General features: G+C 45.8%; 1 protein-coding gene across 7 annotated transcripts in view; it reads left to right on the forward strand.

Moving 5' to 3' along the window:
- Positions 1 to 27,212, forward strand: part of LOC123948254 (BEN domain-containing protein 5) — a 1,602,508-nt gene that overhangs the window by 1,529,798 nt on the left and 45,498 nt on the right. For 4 of the 7 annotated variants that reach the window (XM_046014970.1, XM_046014927.1, XM_046014963.1 and 1 more), the window contains 2 exons: positions 22,001 to 22,153; positions 24,753 to 24,966. In XM_046014970.1, the coding sequence (XP_045870926.1) occupies positions 22,001 to 22,153; positions 24,753 to 24,966 (367 nt within the window). The remainder of the gene's footprint in view (positions 1 to 22,000; positions 22,154 to 24,752; positions 24,967 to 27,212) is intronic. The other 3 variants (XM_046014945.1, XM_046014955.1, XM_046014935.1) reach the window with 1 other exon arrangement.

Raw genomic sequence — 27,212 nt, forward strand, 5'->3', positions numbered from 1 at the left:
ATCAGAAGGTGACCTTGGAAATCCGGACGTTGGATAGCTGGTTTTTCCTCCTGTACTTTTCAACTCTTTCTCTAATTATTTCTTATCCTTTTAGTGCTTAAAGTGTTCACCTACACAGCCCTTACCCTCATGGCCTGAATTCGTACTTATTGTACCATCGGAGGCACCTTTCGGCAAGAACCCATGCCATATGCATCAGCTTTGCCGTGCTAACAACCCCAAGAGCCTGGTAGCTTATCATGGCAAAAACTTCATCCCTGCTTGTGCTGCACACCAGTGCTCCCCAGCTCAGCTGCGCTGTGCATGGTTCCACCTCCCTTCTCATCTGGGGCCCAGGCTGAAAGTGTTTCCCCATCTGGGTTAGGCCGTTTTCATGGCAGAGGGCAGAAATACAGTCCCATTCAAAGTGTCCACACGGGAAGGGCATATGTCATGGCTGTTCACATCGCTTTAGCCAAAGCGTGCCCCAAGGCCAAGGCTGAGGTCAGTGAGGTGGGGATATACATATACTCCTCTTGGATTCCCAGGAAAATGAACAGTACCAGGAGACCCCTTTTTACAGGGAAGAGAGAAGAGTCAAGAGCAAGGATCTGATCCACCAAAATTACCTCATTGCCCAATCAGAATATGACTTCTGGGAAGTCACTTGCCCTTTTTGGACCCCAGTTTCTGATCATTAAAATGAGGAAGTTGGCTTCAGGAAGCAAAGGATATAATAGGAGGAATCAAATGTAACTGAGTTCAAGTTCCACGTGCACCGCAGACTGACTGTGCATGTGGGAAATTAATGGTCATTGTTTCTAAGTTGTAGGATCTCAAGGGGTGTTACTTTCATCTTCCAGTGGCGACAATGTTCAGACCTTGGCTTTGAGCTTCTGTAGGGGTGGATCCCCTTTGCCTTTCCTTCCTCACCTTCATCTATAAAACTCACTGGGTCCTGCACTCCCCATGTAGACCCTACTTCTCCAGGGAGCCTTCGGTGCCCCGGTCATCCCCAGGGGTCAGGTGCCCTTGCTCTGTGCTCTCCCTGCTCTTATGCCACCAGGCTCTGTCACCGCCCTCCTCACCCTGCAGTGCAGCTGCCTGATTTCTGCTTCCGTCATGCCTGAGAGTGCAAACTCCTGCTGCAGAAACGGGCTGATTTCTCTCTTCCTGCCAGCACTCAGCACAGGGTGGGACACACTTAGGAGCTCCGTATTTGTTGAATGAATTAACGAAAGTGATTCTGTTCTGTCCAAGCAAGCAGCTAGCTGAGTCCCACCAAGGGCAGCCCCCACCTGGGCCAGCAGCAGGCCCTCCGTGGGTGGAGCCAGCGGCCATCCCCACAGGCTTTTGCAGCTTTCAATCCTCCTCAGCTCCCACTGCCTCCCCCTGCTCACCCTCCCAGGGCCAAGAGAGCTCCCTGTTTCAGAGCCTAGCTGTTTATTTTTCTTTTCCCCGTTGTGGAATGTTGCAGCACTTACACTTTAAAAATAAGGAGATTGATTTTTATCTTGAGTTTGTGTTTGCTTCTTTCTGACTAGGGAGTTTAAAAAAAATCTTATTTCCTTTATATCGGTAGAGGTACATAAAGGCAAAGAGGCACACAAAATGCTCATCTACAGTATGGCCTGCTGATGAAGGGCATATGTTTTGCTGTCTTGCAAATTGCTTTTATATCCTTTCTCTTATTCAGCTGTGTGACCTTGGGCAAGTGAGGCCTCCTCTCTGAAACTTTATCTTTTAAATGAGGACAATATGTAAAGCTCTGGCTTACGTGAACATTAAAGGAGTCATGCATTCTCATGAAATGATAAAGATTGCTGGGTTAAAATAAATAAATATACATATGTGTGTGTGTGTATATATATGTGTATATATATGTATGTATGTATGTATTATATGTAAATATTTGTATTAACTCCATTTGTTCTCACCACGGCTTGATTTTATTATTATTATTATCCCCATTTAATGGGTGTGGAAACAAATGCATTAACCCTGTCACCCACAGACAATACTTGTCCCCCGAGTGTGCACTTAATCCTTCCAGCTCTCTACCCTCGGGGCAAGGTGGGCATTGGCAAGCCCCAGGTCCTTCCCTACGACCTTCTCCCCTCCCTTGCTCTTTCTTGCTCTCTCTGCTCCCTGTCTTGAAGTCTGGCCATCTGACAGGAGATTCCGTTCTCTCCCACCCTTCACTGAAGCTCACAGCCCTGGGCCTCCGCCAGGGAGCCTCAAGCCTGCTTCTAAGCCATTTGTCAGGCTGCCAGAGGGCCGGGTGCCGGTCACTTTTTCACACACAGATATCAGGGCAGCTGACAGAGCTGAGCAGGCTTGGCAATGGGCGTACCCTGTGAACAGAATCTCAATGAAGGCTCTGGCCCAACCCCTAGCGGGTGTTTGGGGCCTGGGGGTGTGCGGGGGCTGGCCTGGCAGCCTGGAGGAGAGTCAGCTGCTGCCCCACTCCTCTGTAATGGGATTGTTTCCTGTCCTCAAGCATGTTGAGAGCTGTTCAGTTGCATCTGACGCCCCCTTTCTTCCAGCTTGTGTGCACCTGTGTGAGTGCACATGCGCTAGTGTGAGGGGGAAAGAGAAATTCCTCATCTACCAGAGCTGGCTTTCTGGGGCAGAGAGGGAGTGTGGGGAGAGAAGGGAGAGGAAGGAAGAGAATTACAAGAACTCTGAATCCACTGGAAAATAAAAGTTGGAGGGAAATGAAGAAAACTGGGGAGAGAAAAGAAAGGATAGAGACTGAATCCCTTAGACCACCTAATCGGACACTTTCCCCGTAAACATGCTTCATGACAGTCAAACTAAGCACAGTTGCTCTGGAGGAATGGAGGTGAGGAAACAAAGCAGCCTCTTAATGTTATTTAAACTCTATCTTTTATCTTCAAGACACATGCAACCAAAACCTAAACCTACAACACCAGCCTAATACAGGAGTCCATCATGTCCCCACAAGCACGGCACCCCCACAACCCCTCCAGTCGTCCTCCTCCCCAACCTCAGCGGTTTTGTGGGATGACCACGGTGCCTGCAAGCACATCCAACCCAGTAGCCACAGTGTGGGCGGGAAGGACTCAGCAAGCCCAGGCATGGGCGAGGCTGAACGCTGGGGATGCAGAGAGCAGATGCACCCAGCCTCCACCCTCAGGCAGCTCACAGTCTGATGGGAGAGGCAGGTTATCAGCATGTGCTCGCCAGACATTTTTCCACATTATCCTTCATCCCAAAACCATCCCAGGGCAGCTATTATTAGGTTTAGTGCAGAGATGAGAAAACCAAAGCTGAGGAGGTCCATGACTCACCCTAAGTCCGGCAGCTCATAGGTGGGTGAACAGCATTTAAATCCACATCTCTTATTTCCAAGTTTGGGTTTGTCCCACTCCATTGCAGTAAAGAAGAAAGTGACCTAGGGGCAAGCCAGGAAGGGAGGGTGGTCAGGAATGGTTCCCTAAGGGAAGCAACAGTAATGTTGAGTCTTGGAGGAAAAGCAGGGGCTGGCCAGGCATCTGCGGCAGGTGAGATCAGGGATAAGCTCGCAGTGATGAAAATGGCTTGGCGCTTCAAGTTCTCAGGGTTTGAAGAGGGTCCCGTGATGAGACTGAATAATGCAATAGAAAAGTGACATGACACAAGGCCAGAGAAGTGGGTAGAGTCAAGTCAGGAAGGCTCTTCACAGCAGGTCAGTATCCTGAAGTATTTGGGAGAAGCGGTAGAGCTCTGCAGCGTGTAAACGTGCCAGGGTTGGACGTGTGCTCAGGAAAGTTGTCTCCAGACACAAGGAGAGTCTGAGTGGAAGGGGGAGATCTTAGAGATGCTCTCCTCATCTGTGTGTCCACCTCCACTTGTCTCCATCATGTATCTATGCCTTGGTCTCCTCTGTCTTGTCTCTGCTTGCCTGGATCTCATTACCAGTCTCTACCTCTGTCTGAGCTGCCTGTCTCTTGGGCCCTTAGCCTCCCCACATAACCCTAAGCAAGACAACTCGCCACTCTGAGACAAGGGTCCCTCATCAATAAAATGAGGATCGTAATGCCAGCCTCAAGAAGTTGGATTGGGGATTAAGGCCGATATTTCATGTGAAATCTTTTTATTTGTTACAAAATACCATGCAAATATGAAGGATTATTGTTATCTGGCTATTTCTTTCTCAGGTGTTACATTTTGTTTTGTTGTTTGGGTTTTTGTTTTGTTTTTGAACAAACATTCCTTGCGTACCTAGTCTAGGATGGGCACCAGGCTATATATCTGGCAGGAGGAGGTATTTACAATAAATCAGAAACAATAGCATCCTTCTAGAAGATCAGAGGGTAGTAGAAGCACACAAAAAGCTAAAAGAGAAGCCGTGGTTCCGTGTGTGTAACTCGGTGCCTGTCTGTCTGGTTGCCTCTCTATCCGCCCAAACATCCATCCCTCTGTCCGTCCATCTCTCTCTCTGGCTGCCTGGTTGTGCTTGATCTGTTTTCACGGACAGTCACTGATTCAGAACTGTCCAAGTCCCCTTGGCTCTCACATGAGACCCCTCCTGCACTCTGGACCTCCTTTCACCATGCAGTGTTTGAGAGTCCTTGTCTACAAAGAGAGGAAAATGAACAGCAGAGTGAATACAGCTCTGGATGACTTGGACGGTGTCTTCTTCTTTACCCACTAGTTTGACTTTTAGGACTTTCCTTAGGATTTGTGCTGGTCCCACAGAGATCGGACACTGCCACATTCCATATGTCAAGAAAGCTAGGTTGAAAGCCTTGAGGAACGGATTTCCTTGAATTTTACAGTTTTTCTGACTCATCCCCAGATAGTCCTCGGGCAGTTCCAACCGTCCACATCCTCATAAAGACTATAAAGAGTGCATGGTGACTTTGCCCTGTAAGCTCTTTGTGGTGTATCCCAGGGAGCAAGTCCTGTTCTGCTGCTTATAGGCTGTGTGGCTACGGTCAAGTTACTCAGTCACTCTGGGCCTCAATGTCAGTATCAACAAGATGACGATAATATTTCCTATTAGGGTCATCGTAAGAATGTAGTGATACAATGTCCAGTGTGTTTAGCACAGGATCGGACTTTTTGTAAGCTCACTGAATTGGCTCAGAGTCAGATTTATTTCTCCTTAGTAATGAAACATATTGTTGCTAACCTAAAAACCCCATTTTTGTGATTTTGTTTGTGTGTATGTATTTGTGTGTATGAAATCAGCTGTGTTTGTGCGAGTGTTCTAAATTCCAAAGCACCCACTTGTGACTGCTAAGATACTAGAATAGCGCCCCTTGGTGGAACTTTCTGTGATGATGGTTGTGTTCTTCTGCACTGTCCATGAACTGTAGCTACCGGCCACATGTGGCCACGAGCTCGTGCGATGTGGCTTGGACAACTGAGACACTGTTGTTGTTGTTGTTGTTTTAAGATTTTACTTATTTATTTGTCAGAGAGAGAGGAAAAAAAGAGAACAAGCAGGAGGAGCAGCAGGCCGAGGGAGAAACAGGCTCCCTGCTGAGCAAGGAGCCTGATGCAGGACTGGATCCCAGGATTCTGGGATCACAACCCGAGTCGAAGGCAGACGCTTAATCAACCGGGAACCATCCAAGCGTCCCAAAGAACTGTTAGTAAAGTTAATATGGATCTATTTAATTTCAGTAATCACATGTGACTGTTGTGTTAGATAATGCAGTCCTAGAATATTGTTTGTAATATCACCTGAAGTGATTATTATGGGATGAAGAAAATTCAGTACCACCTGCCCATTTCAGACTCCTGGACACACACTAACCCATGTAACCCTTGTCCACCCTGTGAGAGGAATGGTTGTCACCTCCTGCTTGCTGACAAGGAAACGGAGACTTGGAGAAGTGAAGTGACTCCTTCAAGGTCACACAGCCAGTTCAGGGTTTGAGCCTAGATCTCTAATTCCAAAACTCTTCCCTTTCCATGACCTATGCTGGTGCTGCCATGTAGCGGTGTCTCCTGTCTTCGAACCTCAGCTGCACTCCCACTGCCTCGGGGAGGGGGCCCTCCAGGGCTGCACCTGGGGGCAGTGGAGCCCTCTCAGGGGCTGTAAGACCCACCCGATCTGGCCCTTCATTCTCTCTGCTCCAGAGACACTGGCTACCTCACTTTTCAGTGACATCTTCAGGCATGCTCCTGCCCCGGGGTCTTCCTGCTGGCACTTACCCCCGTCTCTCCCCAGGGTGTATGTATATTTTTCTCTTATTGTAAATGGATCACTCCAGCTGCAGGGTCTAGAGCAGATCTGGTTGCTAAGGGAGGGAAGGGGGTGTTGGAGTAGAAACTGGTCAGCTGGGTGGCGACGTTGTAGTTCAGAACCGCAAAAGTCAATGTCAAAAGCCAAGCCGCTGGGCCTCCTTGCCCAGAGCCTCAGACAGTTAAGTGTCAGAGCTGGAATGACCTTTAGAATGTTCTTTTCCATCCAGTGAAAGTCCTTGTTGGAAGAATGATAAAACTGAGGCACAGAAGCAATAAGGTAATTTTCGGAAGGTCGGCCAAGTTCCTAACAAGAGCTTCCATCTGCTGCTATGATCTTTTCTGCGCATTACAAGACCATCATAAAAATAGAGATTTTACCCTCACCAACCTTCTTGCCTCCATCTCAATCCTGCTTTCATTTTTAGAGACAGCCCCTGTTTTCTTAAAGGCCACCGAATCACCTAAAAGGCAGGGATTCAGTTCTCCCTAAACAAATCAATTTTTACAAAGAATGAGCAAATCTTCCCCCAGAAATCTGAGCATGGCCTCCAGAGAATACAGAAATTCATACAAGATGTCTTAGAAGAAGATAGAAAAATCTTTTTCCATTTTTTAGAGACGAAGGAAAAAAACACACACACAAAAGCCCAAACATAATTTTTCTGATGCCTGATAATATTCTTCTCTCATCTCTCATTTCCCCACAACCATTTTGTCTTGGGCTCCGGGAGCCTGTGGGAAGCTGCCGTGTGATTTTTATCTCTATGATTAAAGTGTTACACTTTATTGAGTTCTTTACATCAGCAGCAAAATCTGCAATGCAGGATTTTACATAACACCTCATTTTCTTCCCGCACCATTACTGTTATTAACCTGGTGGCAATAAACAGAAAATACAGCTCTTCTTATGATGTACTCTTTACTTTTGTTCCAATAGCAAGAAGAAACATAAAAAGGGAAGGAACCAGAAAGAACAGGGAAGAATTTTTTGCCCATTAAGTCCCTTCGATGTCTGACCTTCTCTCTCCGTATTCTATAATAGCAGTTCTCCCAGAAGTTCAAGGACGGTGATGGTCTCTGCTCAGGAATGTTTTTTTCTCCACTGTTAACTCATCCATTTACTCACTCAGTAAGGATTTCTTCAGCCCCTACTATGTGCCAGGCACTGTGCTAGGGGTTGGAGGGATGAAGATTTTAGGTCTCGACCAGCACTTGGTCCAACTGATGTAATAGACATGCACTGAAATAATGAGGAAACCGCGAGGTAAAATGCACGTGAAAGAGGGCATGGTCAAGCATACCCAGATGGGCTAAGGAAGGCTTTACAGAGGAAAGGAAGCTTGTACTGGGCCATGGAGAATGGCCAGGTAGAGCAAGGCCTCCTCAGCTATGGGAACAGCATAAGGCAACCTTGGAAGGCACAGAAGAGCATGGCATGGTTTGGAAGCTGTCAGTCTGGCATGGTGAAGGCATTGCATGCCTGTTAGCAGACAGCAGGAAATGAGGCTGAAGATGGAGGCAGGTCATAGAGCATCTGATACTCCTATACTGAGATACCGGCCATACTTTTTGCGAATTCACCCTCTGGGCTCCCCTGAGACCCCAAAATTAGAGGATCAAGGCAGAATGAAATAGCGGAATAACCTGTTCTGTGGACAGAAGATGTAGGTTTTATCCTTGGCTCTGTGACTTCCTCAGTGTAATCTCGAGCAGTGTATTCATCTGTAAAATGGGTATGCTGGGAATGAGACAGTGACTGTGAACAAGTTGTATAATTTGTATACTACTTCATGTGTCAAAGGAAATGATCCACCCAACAAAACTCTAGACCATTCAAGAACCAAAGATGCCACAGACTAATTCTATGGGATTTTAGTAAATGCTTTTCACGTGGATGTGGGTGAAGGAGGCTACCCTGTTCTGGGCTTTGGCTTCAAACCAAGAGATAAAGCCTCCTTGTCTACACCTCCTTGTCCAGACCTTGCTTGACTCTCAGACTGCCCCCTTCCTCCTCGCTGCTTTCTGGCTGAGTGATGTGGTCCATAATAAGCAAAATCTTCTGTTCAGAGGGAGTGAAAACCTATAGCAGAGTAATGGCTTGAGAATATCCTTGCCCTCATCCCATTTCGGGCACCGAGTGTTTGAATGTGTGTATTTAGGTGTCTGAATTTTTAAAAAATTCTTGTTCTGATTTTATATCTTATAAAAATGCATAGTGCTTATCTTTATATTAACAAGGAGCTCTGTTTTTATAGGCAATGAATAGGTTACGTGGAAAAGTAGCCATGCTTAGGGAAAAATCAACCTGTTCACATCAAAATGTTATGACCCAAGACCAGAGACCCTCCAATAGCATCTTCCTCTAACTGGGGACCAGTACCCAGGAAGCAAACATCCAATTCCCACTGAGAGGTTGATGGCAGCACCCATCCCAGGGGGTGGCCCCACCTTCTAGCCAGCACACAAGCCAGAAACCTGGGAATCTGTCTGAATTTAGGTCCCATGTCCAGCACCATCGGTTTTATTCTATAATAGGTTTCAAACATGTACCTTCCTTCTTCTTTCCCTCCCCGCCCCTGATTTAATTGAGAACCTTGTCATTTTTCAGTCAGTTCCCACAGGGACTATAACAAAAACATACTAACTGTTCCACATGCCTCTGAGTCTTATAACCTCTAATTCCTCTTCATCGAAGCCTTCCAAAAAATCTTACTAAAATGCAATACAGACATAATCATGTTATACTTTTGTAAAATACCTCTCTGTGTTTTCTACTTTATATGAAATGTCCCTAGTGGTTTACAAGATCTTCCATGATGGGTCCACAGAAGCCTTTTCAGCCCCCCTTTCACACACTGCCCTCCCCCGCCCCAGTAATACTCTTCAATCATGCCAGACACCATATAGGTCTCTTAATGGGCTGGGTGGTTTGGGGTCCCATGGGTTTTTCTCACCCGGCTCCCTTTGTCTGAGGTATCTTTCTTTCTACTGGGAGCTCCTTTCCTTATCATCTACTTGGTGAACACCTTCTTGTCTTTCACTACTTTGCTCAACAGCCACTTTCTCTGTGAAGCCTTTCCCGACTTACCCAATAAATCGATGGTTCCTGCAGCTGTATCTTTGCCCAGTCTCCACATACATCTCTCAGAGCACCCGAATGACTGAGAGGAGAAAACGGATGAAGAGAAAGAAGAAAGAAGAGTACAATGAGAGAGGCGGAGAAGGAAGGAGGCGAAGGGACAAAAGAACGGATATGGGGTCTCTGTTTGCACCTTTGTCCTCCTCTCCCCCCATCCCCAGTCACCTACACTGAACAAAGCAGCGAGGAACCACCTTATCTTTCTCCAGGACGTAGTACAGAATTGCAGCATGAATGTTGGCACCCCTGAACACCTCTTTGAAAAACAGTTAATGCCTACTCTGCCACATGGGAAGACTGCTTTACTGCAGGGAAATGGTCTTTTTGTAGGCTCTCGCCACAGGTCCATACCAGGGAAAAGGACCAGGTACTCGGGTCTCGAAGGAGATACAGTGGGAAACTCTGCCAGAATCTGCCCTCAGAGGTCATAGGAAAGAGAGAGAGAGAGAAAGAGAGAGAGAGAGAGAGAAAAAAAAAAAAAAACCACAAGTGCAAAGCAGAAAGATGAGATGATTGAAAGGTAGAAGACTTTCAGGGCACAAGGGGCCATGAAAAGTCACCAAATCCATTCTCTAAATGGGGAAATTGAAGAGAGGGAAAGAAACTTCTCCAGGGTCACAGAGCAGGTTAGTAGGAGAGCCAAAATGAGTTTCCTGGGAAGAACTAAGATTTACTGAGGACTTACCAAACCCCCAGCTCAGTGGTTAGACATATATTTCTCTCTCTGTCTGGATCAGCTAACAACCTCCTACAGGATATGTCTCCAAGCATTCAGGCCACACATATTTATTGAGTTCCTAACATGTTCCTGGGGGTGCCCTAGTTTCATCAGCCTTTGATTTATAATGAAGCAACATTAACTTTTAATTATGAAATTAAAATGTCCCTCGGCTCTCACAAGCTTACATATTATATCTCCGTCCTCTTCTTAGTTTGTCTTTCTGCTCAGACTGGAGCTCTCTGCAGGGAGGTTTGGCTTTTCTATTTGTACCTGTGTCTACTTGTGATGCAGGAGTGAGCACCGGGGTGACCCCCAAGGGCAAGGAGCAAGCAGAGCCTTTCAAAGTAGTGAGATGTAAGTTAGGATCGAGCTGAGGTCCTTTCCTGCTATGAGATCGTGAGAAGCCCATCTCTGAAATTCTTTTGAGAAACTAAGCTCCCATTTACTTCAGTGGATTGTTAAGAGAATCGTATGAGCTAACTGGTATCAGAATGTTCTCTTTTTTTAAAGATTTTATTTAATTACTTGAGAGAGAGCACAGGCAGTGGGGAGGGGGCAGAGGCAGAGGGACAAGCAGACTCCCCTGCTGAACAGGGAGCCTGGTGTGGGACTCGATCCCAGGACCCCAGAATCATGACCTGGCCTGAAGGCAGACACTTATATGTGAAATGGTTTATAAACTCTACAGTTGTGAAAAACGATGGTTATTGTCAGTAGATGTCCTACTGAGCAAGGAAGAAGTTGACATTTGTGTAAGCTGGGTCTCTGAGCCCCGCTCAGCTCTGTGTTCCTCTAGCCCCTGTACCTCCCTTCAAATCTTCTGTTGCACACACAGTTAGTTTTAAAATGTCCATCTTCCTTGCGAAGTTTCAAGCTCAAGGAGGTCCATCCCCATGGTGCTAAGCATAACACCTCCACATAGCATCACTGTGTGACTGGAAAAAATGTATTCGAAGTTTATAAACAGCCAGACATTTTGTTAGGCACAAAACCAGATACTTCCTGACAGTCCTGTGAGATTGAGATGATTATTCCCACTTGTGAGTCAAGAAAACTCCAAAGAAAAGTAACTTCCATAGGTCCTAAAGTTCACCCATGGCTAAGCTGACACTTGAAGCCAAGTCTACTGAGCCCCAAACCACCCTACTCCATGACGACCCTTCTTCTGTCATCACCGTCATTGTCATGGTCAACATTGGGTTCACTGGTCACTGCTATGGGAAGCAGGAGACAGATCAGGAGTTCTTCTTTTGCCCTGGGAAGGTCTGTTACAAACCCAGACCTCCTGTGCTGAGCCTCTGGTCTCTCTCCCTTTTTTAGGGCAGAGCTGAAGAAGGAGGTAAAAGCAGGGAAAGGTTCCCTCCTGCCAGGCCAGACCCAACTCTCCTGGGTCATTAGGAGGAGATGCAGAAATGCCTTTATTTACATGCAGATCTTCCTTTTCACTTTTAAGGAGAAGAGGGTTACAAGAGACAAATTGGAAGTAGGAAAATGTTTTTACTCCTCACCTTGCTGCTACTGGTGCTTTTTCCCTACACCTACGCATGACTCTCACAAATTTCCTTTGTCCTGAAGTTTATTCCACTGAGGCCAACGAGGCAAACAGATGCAGAGGCTGGGAGGTTCTGAAGAGCTTAGAGATGAAGGGTTTAACCCAAGGTCAGAAAGACTTGGGTTTGAATCTCAGCCTTGCCATTTGCAATCTCTTGTTTTCATCCTCTGATTATAACAGTACTTAACTCATAGGATTGTTACTGGAATTATTACGAGCAGGAAGCACTCAGTAAATGTCAGTTGCTTTATTTTTTATGCATTTTTTATTTTTTAAATTCAATTTAATTTTGTATTTAAATTCAATTAACCAATATATTATACATCATTAGTTTCAGATGTAGTGTTCAATAACTCATCAGTTGCTTACCACACCCGGTACTCATGATATCACAGGCCCTCCTTAATGTCCATCACCGAGTTACCCCATCCCCCCCATCCCCACTCCTCTGCCCTCCAGCAACCCTCAGTTTGTTTCCTAGAGTTAAGAGTCTCTCATGGTTTTTCGCCCTCTCTGATGACTTCCCATTCAGTTTTCTCTCCCTTCCCCTGTGATCCTCTGTGCTCTTTCTTATATTCCACATATGAGTGAAATCATATGATAATTGTCTTTCTCTGAATGACTTATTTCGCTCAGTTGCTTTTGATGAAGTCCTGGTCAAGATCATGGACCACAAAGCCAGACAGCTTGGGTTTTGCCACTTACCACAATGTAATGTGGGGGTTCCTTTGCAAGTTACTTAAACCTCTCTGGTCATCAGTTTCCTCATTTGTAAATGATGTTTCCATCTGAGGGGGATGTGTGAGTAAGGAGTGGCAGGTGGTAAGCACAAAGTTGTTACTACTGTGGTCCCTCCATAGGGCCTTGGGTGAAACTCCTTCCACCACACCCCTTCCTCTGAGTCCAGGATACCTGCTCCATTCATTTATGATCATTTAGTCACTCAGCAAGGGTCTCCTGAGTACCTGTGTTCTGGGCCCTATGATATACCCTCGGGATACAGAGGTGGACAAAACAAGGTCCTAGACCTCACTGGCTTCATAAATGACTCCCTCCTTCTTCAAACTTTTTTTTTTTTTTTTGCTCTGGTTTTCATGAAATCTCAGTGTCTGTATTTCGTCCTGCTCCCTGCCACTCTACAGTGTCCTTCACCATACCTCTACCTAAACCCCAAATCTCAGTGTTAGAGGGCTCCAGAAGCACCTCGGTGCTACAGATGCCCACCTTCATGCCCCCAGGGCAGCCTGCTCCCCAGGGTTCCAGGGACTGTGGGTAACGGCCTACCTGACATGACCTGGCTGGTGTCCAGTAGTCATTGCAAACTGCCACAATCCTTCCCGGATCCCGTTTCCTCAAGAGCATCATGACTGGTCTCCACCCCAGTCTCCTCTGTCTATGTGGCACCACCATCTTTCAGTTGCTCAAGTCACAAAGTCCCGATCTGTCTTTGATTCATTCTGCATACAATCCATGCGCAGGTGCTACAGGGTTGTGGCCAAAATATTTCTCTAATTTGCCTTTCTCTTTTCATCACAGCCACCCCACTCTGATTCAAGCCACTGTGCTCTCTGGGGGGAACCTGTTCAACAGCTTCCACTCATGCCCCTGAAATCCATTATCTCCGCAACAGGCAAGGGAATCCTTTTACCACATTCCCTGTTAAAATGACTTTACACTGTGCCTAGAAAAAGCTCCAAACTCGGGCCCCAGGCTGCAAGGCCCTGTGTGAGTTACACCCTATGAACCTCGCCAGGCTCACCTTCCCGTGTTTATCACGAACCCACCACGAGCCTTCCCTCCGGTCTTTGAAAATGTCACACCCGTCCTTGCTTCTGGGTCTTTATTTGCCCAGAATTCTCTGGCCGGCTTCATTGAACAGCTCGTTCTGATCGTCCTTCCAGGCTCAGCTCGCCTGTCAGAGGCCTTTCCTGATCACACTCTCTAAAGTAGACCCTGTCCCCGTCCACCTGGTGATTCGCCATCTTGTCACCCCCTTCGCGCATTCCTAGCATGTATTACCATCTGGGGTCACCTGGCTTAGTTGCCATTCACCGTCTGTCTTCCTCACCCACGGGTCAGCTCCTCGAAGGCAGGAGCCGCATCTGCCTGGTTCACCCCCTCAGGGTCCTAGAAACAGTAACTTCATAGCAAGTATCTGTCAAAAGAATGAATGAATAAACTGGATGATAAAGACTGTAGCAGAAGGATATTTTTAAAAATCTATGGTAGTCCAGAAGAGAGAGCCGCTGTTCCTGAGAGAGTCACGAAAGGCTCTTGGACAAAGGGCCATTAGGCCTAGCTGCAGAGGATGAGCAAGCTGTTAGCAGGTGGGAGGGGGATGGGGAAGATAGGCATTTCCACCTGCATGAATGGCAGGCAGGAAGCACGGAGGAGAAGGACACGGGTGCTAGGGTAGCTGTGGGTGTCTGGAAGCTGCAGGCAGGTCTAGAGCACAAGACGGAGAAAGGCAGGAGAAAAAGTGCCTATAGCCCACCCACCCAGTTCCCTTGGCTGGCTCTCCGGGTTTCCTGTGTGGTGGTTCATCTTCTTGTCCCCACTGATTCATCACATACTTTATGACCAGAAACTGTATTCAGCCATATCCAGAGCATTGCTGAGCAGAGACGCCATAACTGTGTCACTTCAGAGGACTAGATTATGCATGACAAAGACAATGACTGCTTCATTTGTTCTGTTGTTTTTAAAGAAAGCGTTCTCAGTTTTTCAGAACAACAATTCTTCCTGCCTTAGGACGTGCACCCTGACTTCCATAAACGTCTACTTTAACTTTTTCTTTTTTCCTTTAGCTTCATATTTATTGCGCTTTCTTTTCTACCTTAACTTAAAAAAAAAAAAACCGGGAGATAATTTAGTTGATAATAAAAAGATTAGATTTGGGGCTTTTTCTCCTGAGGCTCATGGGGAGACAGCTTCCTGGGGTACATCTCAGCGGGGGAACTGTCTGGAAGTTTTCTAAAGCTCTTTGCTCCTCCCCCGACCCTCTCCAGTGCCCTCTGAGAGTTTGAGAGGCTAAGCGTGCTAGGATCCTTAGAGAGCCTTAGAGTTCCCAGACCTCCCCGTCCCTCAGCTCAGAGATGAAGAAACTGCATAGGTCCGGCAATCCTCAGATCAGGGCAATTGCCTTGTTAGACTGGAAGCCCCTGAGAGCACAGCAGAACACAGAAGGACCTGGGTCCCTGCCCTGGCACTTCCCATGGCACAAGGCTGTGCCAGCTACTGCTGCTCTTGGAGCTCCAGTCCACTCTTCTGGAAGGAGGAAGGACAAAGCAGCTCGCCCTCCCCACTTGTGGCTTATGCCTGCAGAAGCTCCAGCTTCTTTCTGCTCACCCAACCTGGACTAAGCCCCCTGCCCTGCCTGGGTTGGATCCCCCTTCTTTCTCTGGATCGAACCCATGCTGAACGCTGAAGAGCCGTCCCGATCCGAGGGAGACAGCCCCATCTCGCAGCAGTACCGAGCGCAGATCTGAGGTGAAGCGGCTCAGAATGTAGGGGGATAAAAAACCCATTTCCTCCCTGGTGTCTAGGAGGAAGCAACTCCACACTAAATTATGTTGCAAATATGCCCTAAGGTAGTTTTAATTTTATTGGCGCTGATTTTAATTTACTCTTTAGGCCCCTGATAGCAGGATGAGCTGTCGGCTGCTGGCAAGGGGACAGCGCTTCATCACTTGGTTTTAATTAAGGTTCTTAAGTTTGGAAGGAAAGAACAGAGATGCTTTCCTTCCCTTCTAATCTCAGTCCGAACTTGTAATGAAGGGTCCTGCATTAGCAACACACTCCTTGCCCTGACTGGCCATGGAAAGGGGCCTCATTTGACTGCTGGGGAAAATTTAGGCTGCATCTGGTTGTTCCATCACTTTATCTCCTGTTCATTCCTCTGCCAAACCCTGAACGATAACCTACCACACAACAGGCCTTGCTCTGTCTTATGGATTTAAAAAATCAATACTGTATGGTCCCTGCCCTGGAAGAACTCACATTTTAATGGGAGATAGGAATAAGCAAAGCATTTTTATGGCACGTGGTAAGTGCCATGAGACAGAGAGCTGTGTCTTGAATTATGAGAGCACAGAGGAGGCTGTTACCTCATCCTGAGGAGTAAAAGGCTATTTGAATTGTGATTTTTTTTAATACTGTCAGATGAATAACATTAGCTGTTATAACAACCAATCCCCAAACTTCAGCGGCTCAAGATAGTAAAGGGTTTATCCCAGTCTGACCCAGGGCAAAATGCTTTCCTGGCTGTTTTCCTCCTAGTGTGGACTCAGGGACGTAGGCTTCTTCTGCCTTCCTTCTTACGATACATGTAGCTTCCATGCACAAGAGCAAGAGAGAATGTGGGTGATTATGTATGAGGTTATGGTCAGGCCTGGAAGTGGCAGGTGTCACCACTGCTGACATCCCATCGGACTTCAGCCGATGTTGCAAGGGAAAGGGGGTGATGTCTTCCACAGTCCAGGAAAAGGGAATGAGACCTTTGAGTACCCACTCAGTTTCTGCCTTACATGTGAAGCTTGCATCAAAGTTAGCCAGATCAAGAGAAAACGTATTCCAGGCAGAGGAAATATTTATGGTGTGTGAATGTGGAGACAGAAGTCATGAACGTAACAGGTCCACGTACCACGGGTAGTTCCAGGTGTCTGGAGTGGCTGGTGTCAGACCAGGAGGGGCACCAGCTGAGACTAGATGGGGCAGAGACTGGACCACATGGGGTCTTCCACAATATGGGAAGGGGCTTGCACTCTATCCTGTGAACAGTACAAAAATACAGAAAGGCTTCAACTAGGGAAGTGACATGATTATTTGTTTGCATTTTAAAAGATCACTCTGGAGCAGCAAGGAAACTGGGGAAGAAGCTATTATAGCTGAGTAAGTAAAGATGATGGGACTTGGATCAGACACGTTCCCTGTCCTCAAAGAGCTACAGATCTACACACAGACATACTTATCACCCAGATTAGCTGCAGAGCAGCAAGTACTATACCAAAGGCCAAGCAAGAATCCAAGAGTCACTTTTAAAAAAGGAAATTGAGGCAGAGTGAAGAGTTGCCGCCTCTCCGTGCTCACAGACTGGGTTAACATTAGAACCAGAATTAGAGCCCCTGCTCCTGCCTTCTAACTGGGCCCATATGAGTCCATGAAGCCGGGTTAGGCACAAACCATGATAAGGATGTTGTCATTAGTATTAGTATTTGTGGTCCTCTGGATTCACCACAAAGTGCAGGGCATGTAGTGAAGAAGAAAGAACTTGGACCCTACTCAGGTAAATATCCTAGACTGTTTTTTATTCCAGCTCCAGCCCATAGAACCTCAGAGGGTGAAGGGGTTTTAGAAACTAATTAATGTTGTTTTGGAAATACTACCCAATGTGGTTAAATATGAAAAAGAAATTAGAAGCATAAAAACTGGGGTGGGGGGGCAGGCAGGAGATAGAAGTACTATGTACAGGTGACAAGTTTACAAACGCCTTTCTTCACTCCTTCTTTCCAGGCATCCTGACTTGCTTGCTGTTCGTGAAACATGCCAAGTGCGTGTCATTGTTGCATTTACTTCTCCTTCCACCTGGAAAACTCTTTCAACTGATAGCCTCAAGACTAACTCTCCTACTCTGTTCATGCTGCCAATTTTCCAGAAGCCTCTGTTACTTTCTATTCCACTTCTTTACTTAATTTGCCTCCATGGCACTAATGCCTCCTGACATCTTGTGTTTATTAATTGATTTGTTTATTCCCGTTCTCTCCTCATAGACTGTAAACTTTTGGAGCTCAGGAACTTTCTGTTGTATTCACTGCTCTATCGCCAGGACCCAGCACACTCCCTGGTGCATACCCAATGCCTAGGACACTGTCTGAGACATCATAGGCATGAAGCGATTATTTTTTGAATAAGCAAATGAAAATCCAAGGAAACCAAATGATAAATTATTACAAATAATAACAGAATTAGTGAAGCATGGAGTACAAATTCAATATGTCAAGAACAAGAGCCTTTAGGGATACCTGGCTGACTCAGTTGAAGGGGCATGCAACTCTTGATTTGGGGATCATGAGTTTGAGCCCTTGTTGAGTGTAGAGAATTCTAAAAAAAATAAATAAACTTTAAAAAAAAAAGAACAGGAGCCTTTTTATTTAAAGAACCCTTAGAAGATTAATGGAAGAAAACACCACATTTATGGCAGCAAGTAAAAATGTAAGCTGCCTTGGAATCAAAAAGGATATTCATGATTTATATGAAAACAAAACCAAAAACTTTTTTAAAATGTCCTGCTTTACCCAAGAGAAAATTTGAATAAATGGAAAGTCAAAATATATTCTTGGATTGGAAGGCTCCAGTCACAAGAGTTGATTCGTCCTATGGTAATACGAAGTCTAATATGATTATATTATTGAGACTATTGACAGGATTAGGGGAGAAAGAAAATTAAACAAGCTAATCATAAAGATCATACAGAAAAATATGCAAGACAATACAGGAATATTTGGGAAAAGAACCATAATGAGGTGATAATAAGCCCTTCAAATATTTTTTTTTGACTTTTTAAGCCCTTCAAATATTAAAATGCATTATAAAATACTGATTTGAAAAGATACATTCAGCCCTATTTTTATGGCAGCATTGTTTACAATAGCCAACATATGGAAGCAGCCCAGGTGTCCGTTGATAAATGGATGGATAAAGATTGCTATAAATGTGTATCTGTGATGGAATATTACTCAGCCACAAAAAGGAATGAGATCTCGGTATTTGTGATAAGTGTGGATAGATCTAGAGGCATTATGCCAAGTGAAATAAGTCAGAGACTAATACCCTATGATTTCCCTTTATATGTGGAATCTAAAAAAACAAACAAACAAAAAACAGAAATGGACCTATAATTATAGAGAACAAACTAGTGATTGCCAGGGGCAGGGGATGAGCAAAATGAGGGAAGGGGAGTTGGAGGTACAGGCTTCCAGTTATAGAAGAAATAAGTCTATGAGGAGGAAAGGTGCAGCATTGGGAACATAGTCAGTGGGATTGTAATAGAGTTGTATGGTGACAGATGTTAACTACACTTAAAAATATAGAATGAAACAAGATACATTAGAAACTTAACATAATTAAAACTGTGTGGTATTGACACATGAATAGATAAATGATTAGAACAGGATAAAAAGTGCAAAAATCAACCCAAATACATACCAAAAATGTGTATGGTAAAGATGACTTTTCAAGTCCCTGGGGAGAAAATGCACAATTTCATAAATAGTGTGGGACAGTAAAGTGCAATCCTTACCTCACAACCTAGGTCCATGTAAATTAAGTTTGAAATGGAATATATAAATATAAAAAGTGAAACAGTAAAATTAATAGAAGAAATGATGAAAGAATTTGACTCAGAAACCACAAAAGGAAAGATTGATAAATCTGTATAAAAAATCAGCATTTAGAAATTTCTGAATGGAAAAAAGTACTAGTAGAAGTAAAGTAAGAAAAAAAATGACAAGCTGAGCAAAAATATTTTTGTACTACACATAAAAACTAATATTCCAGCTTTCAAAATGGGCAGATGAAATTAATAGACAATTCATAGAAAACAAAATGCAAATGGTTCTTAAATGTATAAAAAGCCTAAACTTAACCAAGCAATAAAAGAGAATTATACTAAGAGAAATTCAGATTAAAACTAATCTTAGGAGTGCCTGCATGGCTCAGTTGGTTAAGCATCTGACTTAATCTCTAATACTTAATCTCTGCTCAGGCCTTGATCCTCAGGGCTGTGAGTTCAAGCCCTGTGTTGGGCTCCATACTGGGTGTGGAGCCTACTTAAAAAAAAAAAAAACAAAAAAAACTAATCTTAGATATCCTTTTTCACCCTCCCACCAAATTGGCAAATATCAAAAACTTTCATCCCACCCATGCTGTCAAGTTAATTGCCAAAGAGACATTGTAATATTTTGCTAGGAGTGTGAACTGATCCTTTTGGAGAGGTCAGTCTGTCAGTATTGATCAGAACTGCAACGCCCAGGGGACCCAGAAATTCTGCTTCTTGAAATTTATCCTACGTATAATTATATATGTGTGAAATAGCATATATTCAGAGTCAATCACTGAGACATTTTTGGTAACAGGAAAAGGTTGGAAATCACTTAAATGTCTGTCGATAGGAGACTGGCTATACAGTTTATATATGGCTGTTAAAAAGAATGAAGTAACTGTTTCTGCACTAAGAAAAAATTACCTCCAAGACATGTTAGGATGTAAAGCAGATCCGAATAGTGTGTTTGGTGTGCCCCCCATTTGTTTGTCCTGGGGACAGCAGGGTTGGGTAGGGGGTGGATATTTACTTGTTTGTGTATAAAGCATCTCTGGAAGGAAGCAGGAGAGCCCAATAACATGAGTGGCCTCCGGAGAGTGAAACTGGGTGCCTAGAGGTTGGAAGAGATGATAGAGGTTTCTCCCTATAAATCCTCCCATATCTTTTTGACTTTTGAACCATGTAGATCAATCAGTATAACTTGCTGGTTACTTAAAGTAAAATCACATTAGGTGCCAGGTGCCAGGTGCCAGGATAGGGCAGCGGAAGCCACTCCAGAATGTTACCAGAAGAACCAGGTTCTAATTCTTACTCCTTTGCTAAGTGGCTGGCCGGCCAGCCTCCAGCAAGCAGCACCCCGCGCCCCCCACCCCCACACCTGCACAGCACCGAGCCTGGCAAGGTCAAAACTGCTGGCTTCCAGTTTCGGCGTCCAGAGATTTAGAAACTGTAGCTTTCTTTTCCTTACACATTTCTTAAGTCATCTCTCTGCCTCCTCCTCTCCTCTGCAGCTCATCAAAAGCTCAGAGGAAAAGACAGACAATTGAAGAAAATAAAATTGCGAAGATGACTTTTATAGGGCTCCTGTTGAATCATTGTGTATTCCACCTCCAAAGCTGAAAATGATGAGTTTAATATCACACAGAGCAGTGCATCTTGTGTCTCTCCGAAGACAGCTTATGCTACCCAGAGAGTTGGGAGCTCGGCAAGACATATTTTTCACTCCAACTCAGAGGCAAATGAAATGACAGTCATCAGGCTCACATTCTAGAAGCAACACAGTTTTCATTTGGTTTTAACTTCATTTGAAAGTGTCCCAAGGAGGAAGAAGCCTTCTACACACAGTCTCACTTTCTTTCCCAGGGATGCATGCTCCAAAGAGGATGGAAAGGTGGCCAGGGTTTGCCTTGGCCATTTCTAGAGTTGACCCGTTGAAGGTGGGAAGTTAACTGTGCTGGCGGTCAGGCGACCAGGGTTTCAGTCTCCGTTTTGCTAGGCTGGACAAGCCTCTCTCAAACTCAGAGCTTCTGTCACTCTCAGAAAGGATTATTAGGTATACATTGGGCTGATCTATGAGAAGAGAAGGTCAGATTTGAGGGACATTGAGGATTTGGGAGCCAAAAAAATTCCCTGATTCTTGCCAGTCCATTCTGGTGTCTGGGCAGTCTCTCTGGAGTCATTGGTCCAGCTGTTCTGCATGCAAATCCTAAGCCCCCTTTATGTCCAGCCATGGGCTCTTTACAGCCCTCTCCCTACCTTCAGGGAGCTCATAGATTGGAATATTTGCAAATAATGCCATATCAGGCTAGGGAATCCCTTAAATATGTGTAAGTAGAGAGCAGAGAAAGTCAAAATCGTCTTTACAGAGTATGAGGTATATAATGTGTACTATTTTTTCCATGCCCTATTTATATATTATTGGAGAGCAGGTATGGCAACATGAAATGAGGTTAAATAAAAGAATTAATATGTCACATGTAGAACTCCCAGAGTCGTGCTCGGCATGCATTAAAATGTGCAGTAAATGATAGTAATTATCGCTGCGATATTTGGTTCCCACCGTAACTCTCTGAGGTTGGAATTAAAATAACCCATTTGCCAAATACGAAAGCTGAGACTCCTTGTAGGGCCACGATCTCCCCCAGACCCCTTAAGCTAGAAATGGCCCGGTTGGGCCCAAACCATAAGCAGCCCCAATAGAAATACAATTATGTCATCTGAAGGTATTTCTCATTAATCCAAAAAACAGAGTCAGCTAGTGCCTTTAGTCATGAACGTTATTAACTGTTCTGGGTAAGCAACATCCCCATGTAACCCACCAAAGCCCTCACCCATTCAGAACTCTGAAGAGGGCTGCTGAAGGTAGTGCTCTCAGCCCCCGGGGGCAGATGGTGTTAAAAGTGAGGGGAAATTAGGATTCACAAGTCTTAACCCTTCCAATTACATTGCAGACACGTGCTAAGTCTGACCCACAAGGCGAAACTCGGGAGGAAGTGTGTGTGTGTTGTGCACTGTGTTTAGCGTCTAGTCCTTTAAAGCGCGCTCTGTGACCCCAGACTTCTCATTTGTCATCCTTTCTTTCAACAGAAAACGAGCCTGGAGTTTTATATTGACATCCATGCCCACTCCACCATGATGAATGGCTTCATGTACGGCAACATCTTTGAGGATGAGGAACGGTTCCAGAGGCAGGCCATTTTCCCCAAGCTCCTCTGCCAGAATGCCGAGGACTTCTCCTACGTAGGTCAAGAGTTCTCTCTCAGCAGCCCCCACCCAGCTCCCTCCTCTTCCTCTTCACTCAGTTCCTTGGGGTTTACTATTCTCACGAAGCCAGCTCTGTGCCAGGCCCTGTGTGGGTGATAAAGACAGAGGTGAACAAGCAGCGCCTCACTGGTCAGTAGGGAGAGTCTTGGAAAAGGCAGCATCTGGTCTTTCTGAGGAGCTGGGATTTGTTCAGTTGAGGTGACCCCAGCTTTCGCAAGATAAGGGACTCACCAAGTACCCACCACATGCTGGCTCCTGCCCCGGGGGGTCTGGGGTCTACTTTCTCCTCATCTGGTTCTTTTAGTAGGAGCCTCACCCCCTGCTGAAGGGGGTCATGTGCCCGCCATGTTCTCCCTCCGTCCATGACTGTTTGTGGGTCTCGATTTCTTCGTCAGTATTTGTGGGTGGTCATGTTCTGCCCTTCCCACATCATAGCTTCCTGGGAGGGCAGAGGCAGTAACAGGCTGCGGAGGACTCTGCAGACAGTGAAGACCTCGGCAGACCCCAGAGACTGGTTGTTACTCCCCACCTCACACGCAGAGGAAGACTCAGCAGCGAGAATAATTTGCAGCAAAAAGCAGTACTGGAAAAGGGCAAGGAGAGAAGATAAGGAAGAGAATCAGCATGGGGTGCGGGGACATGGGAGAGAGTTTTTGTACATTTTCCTTTGTTTTGATACTGAAAGTCCAAGGCCTGTTATTTTCCATGTGGCCAGAGGGGGAGAGTCCCACAAAGGTCATAGCAATTTTTGAAGGTGATGAGCTGCAAACTTCCCTGCCCATTGCTCCAGGCCTGGACCTTAGTGGAGATGATGAATTTCTCCATGAAGCAAGATACACTTTGAATCCCAGAAGTTTTGAATGCCAGACCAGGAAAGGAACTGGCTCAGTCTCCTCTTTGTATTCGACACCTATGGCCCAGAGAAGTGCAGTATGTGCAGCGAAGTGACTCAGCATTTGGTGGCAGAATCAAAGCAATTTGCATCTCTGGGGTAGAAAGAGCCATGCCTGTTTCTGCAGGAATCTACGGGATGGCCAGTCCCAGGCTTTTTGAAACTACTGAATTTCAGACCATGTTCTCCTGAGCCATATTCTCCGGGAGGCCTCAGAGACCCTCACAGGGGTGAGGTTCCCATGGCAAACAAAAGGGGTACAGTCTAGGAGCTTTGTTTCTGGCCTTGCCTGATGATGTTCCTGTACTGCAACCAACTTAAGAGCTCAAGGCCAGGGTCAAGGTCATCCGTTCTCATCCAGTCTCTGTCTTCCTTCTCTGATCCTCACTACCCGACTCTAAAATAATTTCACTGCATGGACCTCAAGGGTCCTTTCAGATGTGACATTCTGATTTTCTGACCCCTTCCTTTACCTCAGAATTCTCTCTCTCACACACACACACACACACACACACACTTCTTTTTCTTTAAACTTGTCTCTAAATATCTGCCTTATTTTGCTATTTTCTTTCTCCCTCTTTTCGTTCTTCTCTTATACCCTGCCTTACAAGACACACATTCTCTTATTACAACCACAGTCTCTTTACTTACTTGGAGCTCCACGGGTGACCACAGAATGCCCCCTTTAACCATAGATGAGTCACCCTCACAATTCCGTGAAAGAAATATTATTATCACCTCCATTTTACAGATGAGGAAACTGAGGCTAAGCCAAATAAGGCAAATTGCCTAACATCTCCTACATTTTTTAAAGATTTTATTTATTTATTTATTCATTTATTTATTTGAGAGAGAGAGAGAGCACAAGTGGAGTGAGGATCAGAGGGAGAAGCAGGCTCCCCGCTGAGCAGGGAGCCCGATGTGGAACTTGATCCCAGGACTCTGGGATCATGACCTGAGCTGAAGGCAGATGCTCAACGACTGAGCCACCTGGGTGCCCCCATCTCGCACATTTTTGAACGGAGGCCTTGAAATGCCAACCTGCTTGTTCCTGTTCTCTCTCTGTGCACCGGGATGGGTGAGGCTGATACCCTAGCGGAGGAACAGCCATGATCCCTACCCCCTGGTGATGTTGGGCAGGAGTTCAGCTGCCCCTCATGGAGGGGGAGCATTGCGAAGGAGGGTTGGGATGTCTGGAGTCACTCGGTCCTCGGTTCAAATCTGTGCTGTGTCCCTTGCATGCTCCATCTCTGTGAGCCTCGTTGTCTCAGCCAGAGGGGCAAAGCGGCAACACCTCCATCAAGGGGTTAGTCTGAAGCATAAAGGAGATGCCATGTGGGAAACAACTTTATAAAGTTGAAAGCACCGTCCAAATTTTAACTTCAATTATCATCACAGTATCAATGCTTCTTGCTCTCTGTCTGCTCTCCCTTGCTTCATCCATCCCCGTTCGGATTCCCACAAATATTTGTTCAATGGCAGTCACTATCCAAAGTTGGATGCCTTCTTTTAGTTCTATTTGTTTATTTCATTAGTCCCCATAATAATCCTGTGATGTGTGATTAACATCCCACTTTTCAGAGGAGGAAGCTGAGACCCAGATGTGTTGTAAGACTTGCTCAAACTCCAATAGCCAGCAGGGGCCTGGTCCTGATTCTTTCCTCCCTGCTTTGTCTTTCCCAGTCCAGCACATCCTTTAACCGGGATGCGGTGAAAGCAGGAACCGGACGTCGCTTCCTCGGAGGGCTTCTGGACCACACTTCCTATTGCTACACCCTCGAGGTCTCCTTCTATAGCTACATCATTGGAGGCACCACGGCCGCTGTGCCCTACACGGAGGAAGCCTGTATCCTTGACAAGTCCCCCCAGCCTGCGGCCAGCCCGCATCTAGTGGAGAGTATCCAGGTCTGGTGAGATTTAATGGGCAGATCGGGAATCTGGTCTCCAGCTCAGTGAGGGCTGATACTCTGGGGTGAGGATGGAGGCTGTTCTGCTGATGGCATCTTTGGATTGTCCTGTTTGGCCCTTGCCCTGCTAATGGACACCCCCCGCTTCCCAGCTGCCTCTGCTATGGCCTTATGCTGCTCCCAACTCTGTCTCCCCTCCATGCCCTCATGACAGAGTGAGTCTTCTGCCATCTAAGGTGAGCACACAGTCTGGAGGACCATCCCTTGGGCTGCTGAGGAAGACCTGTGTGGTCTTGAATCCTCCTTCTAACCTCGAACATATAAAACTATAGTTTCTCTTTTCACCTCCAATCTTTTTACACTCTTGCCCTCTTTCTCTTCTCTCTGCGCACCAGTTTTCATTGTACCCATTTTTCTCTCCTTGTCCTCTCTCCTTCTAGCGCTAGTTTCTGTGGGGTTTTTTTTTTCTCTCTACTATGTTCCTTCCCTCTTATCTTCTTTCTTCTCTCTGTCCTCCTCTTCCCATGCCTCTGTCTGCCCTGCCTTCCTTCCCATCCTTTGCACATCTTTCTTTCTGATTTGGCATTTCCTTCACCAAATTGTTTTTCCTCTTGACTTCATGACAACATTTTCCAAAAGCCCCTATGCTTGTTATAATGAAATTTCAGGTTATTTCCAGCTTGCTTGACTTTCTAGAGACTACTTTAGTCATTCTAGTTTCCTGGGTGTTGATTTTAATATCAAGGTCACTGCATAAGGATTGTGACAGATTGTGACAGTTTTTGTGTTCCTTTATCTTTTTGTTTTTGGACTGACCCATTTCTCCTCTCCTAACAGTGAGTTTTCTTCGAGAAAGGATTCTAGTTGACAGAGAAGAAAGGAAAGGAATAATATTAACTTTCTCTCTCTCTCTCTCTTCTATATATGTATATATATATATAAAATATATATAATTATAAATATATATATAAATATATATTTTTTTATATATATATAAAAATTCTCTCTCCTCAAAGTGGAAATGCTCCACCCAGTCAGCGTGGGTGACTAGTCCACCCAGTCAGCGGCAGCCCGGTGGCTCTGGGGGATCCCGTTACCTTGCTGAGTACATGGGAGGCAGGGCGATGGCATCGGACAGAAGGGTGAGCGGAGGATAGATCAGGTGTTAGAATGGTGCTCCAGATCCAGCAGAACACTGGAAAGATCATGATAAGAACTGAGAGTCCCCCTCCTTCCAGTTGCCAAGCCTGAGACAGTCATCTTAAAATCTGCTTTAACATCTCAAGGCCAAGGGAGGAGGCTCTGCTCTGGGGTAGAGGACCCTGGCCACCTGTATGTGCCATGCTGTTCCTCCCTGCCCCTCCCCCACCCCCACACTTAATGTGTGGCCGTGACTTCTCCACGACTTGCTAACTCCTGTAATACACAGATAGGTGGCAGTCCACGCTGCTCCTGTTTTGCTCTCCCCGATGCTGCCTTTCTGAGCATGCGTGCCAGAAGGGATCCCACAAATTTATTCCTAGTGAGCGGTAGGTCCCACCCAAGGAGACCTGCACTGAGTCTGGTTGATTTCTGATGCCAGAGGTGCCTTCTCAGCACCTCACATGCTTTTGTGTTGGAAGTAAATGCATTGCTTTGTAGACTGCCCCTCCCTTGGCCTAGACCCAGATTTCCCCCTCAACACCCAGTCCTCATTCATCAAAATAAACACACTGCCAGAACGTGTCAAGAATCCTACGAGGCACCTGGGGTAAAATACTCAACAACAAGCCAAGGTCCCTGACTCCCAGAGCTTTCAGTCTACTTGGGGAGGCGGGAATGACAGTTTGGTCTGGGAGGAAGTCCTTCAGACCGGGACTCGGGAGACCTGGACTGCCCCTCAGCAAGTCTTGTGACCTCCCCAAGGTGAGACTGTCCCCTTCACAGAGGGACCGTGAACCATTGCTCTCCTAATCCCTGCTATGGGAATTAGAGACCGTCACGAAAAATGGGGCATTGAACAAAGAGCAGATTTTCCATGGAAACAAATCTGGGTTTGAATCCTGGCCTAGCCACTTGCCAGATGTGTCACCTTGGGCAACTTTTGTCATCTGACTGGGCCTCAGTGTCCTCCTCTATAACAGGAGGACGTAGCACTAAACCTCACTGAGCTGCAGGGAGTTAAAATGAAGTAATGTGTGTGAGTCTGCCCTGCCAGCTTTCAGTATTCAGTGACTGTCAGTTAAAACATCCAAAA

The sequence above is a fragment of the Meles meles genome, chromosome 1 (assembly GCF_922984935.1).
Source record: "Meles meles chromosome 1, mMelMel3.1 paternal haplotype, whole genome shotgun sequence".
NCBI classification, from domain to species: Eukaryota; Metazoa; Chordata; class Mammalia; order Carnivora; family Mustelidae; genus Meles; species Meles meles.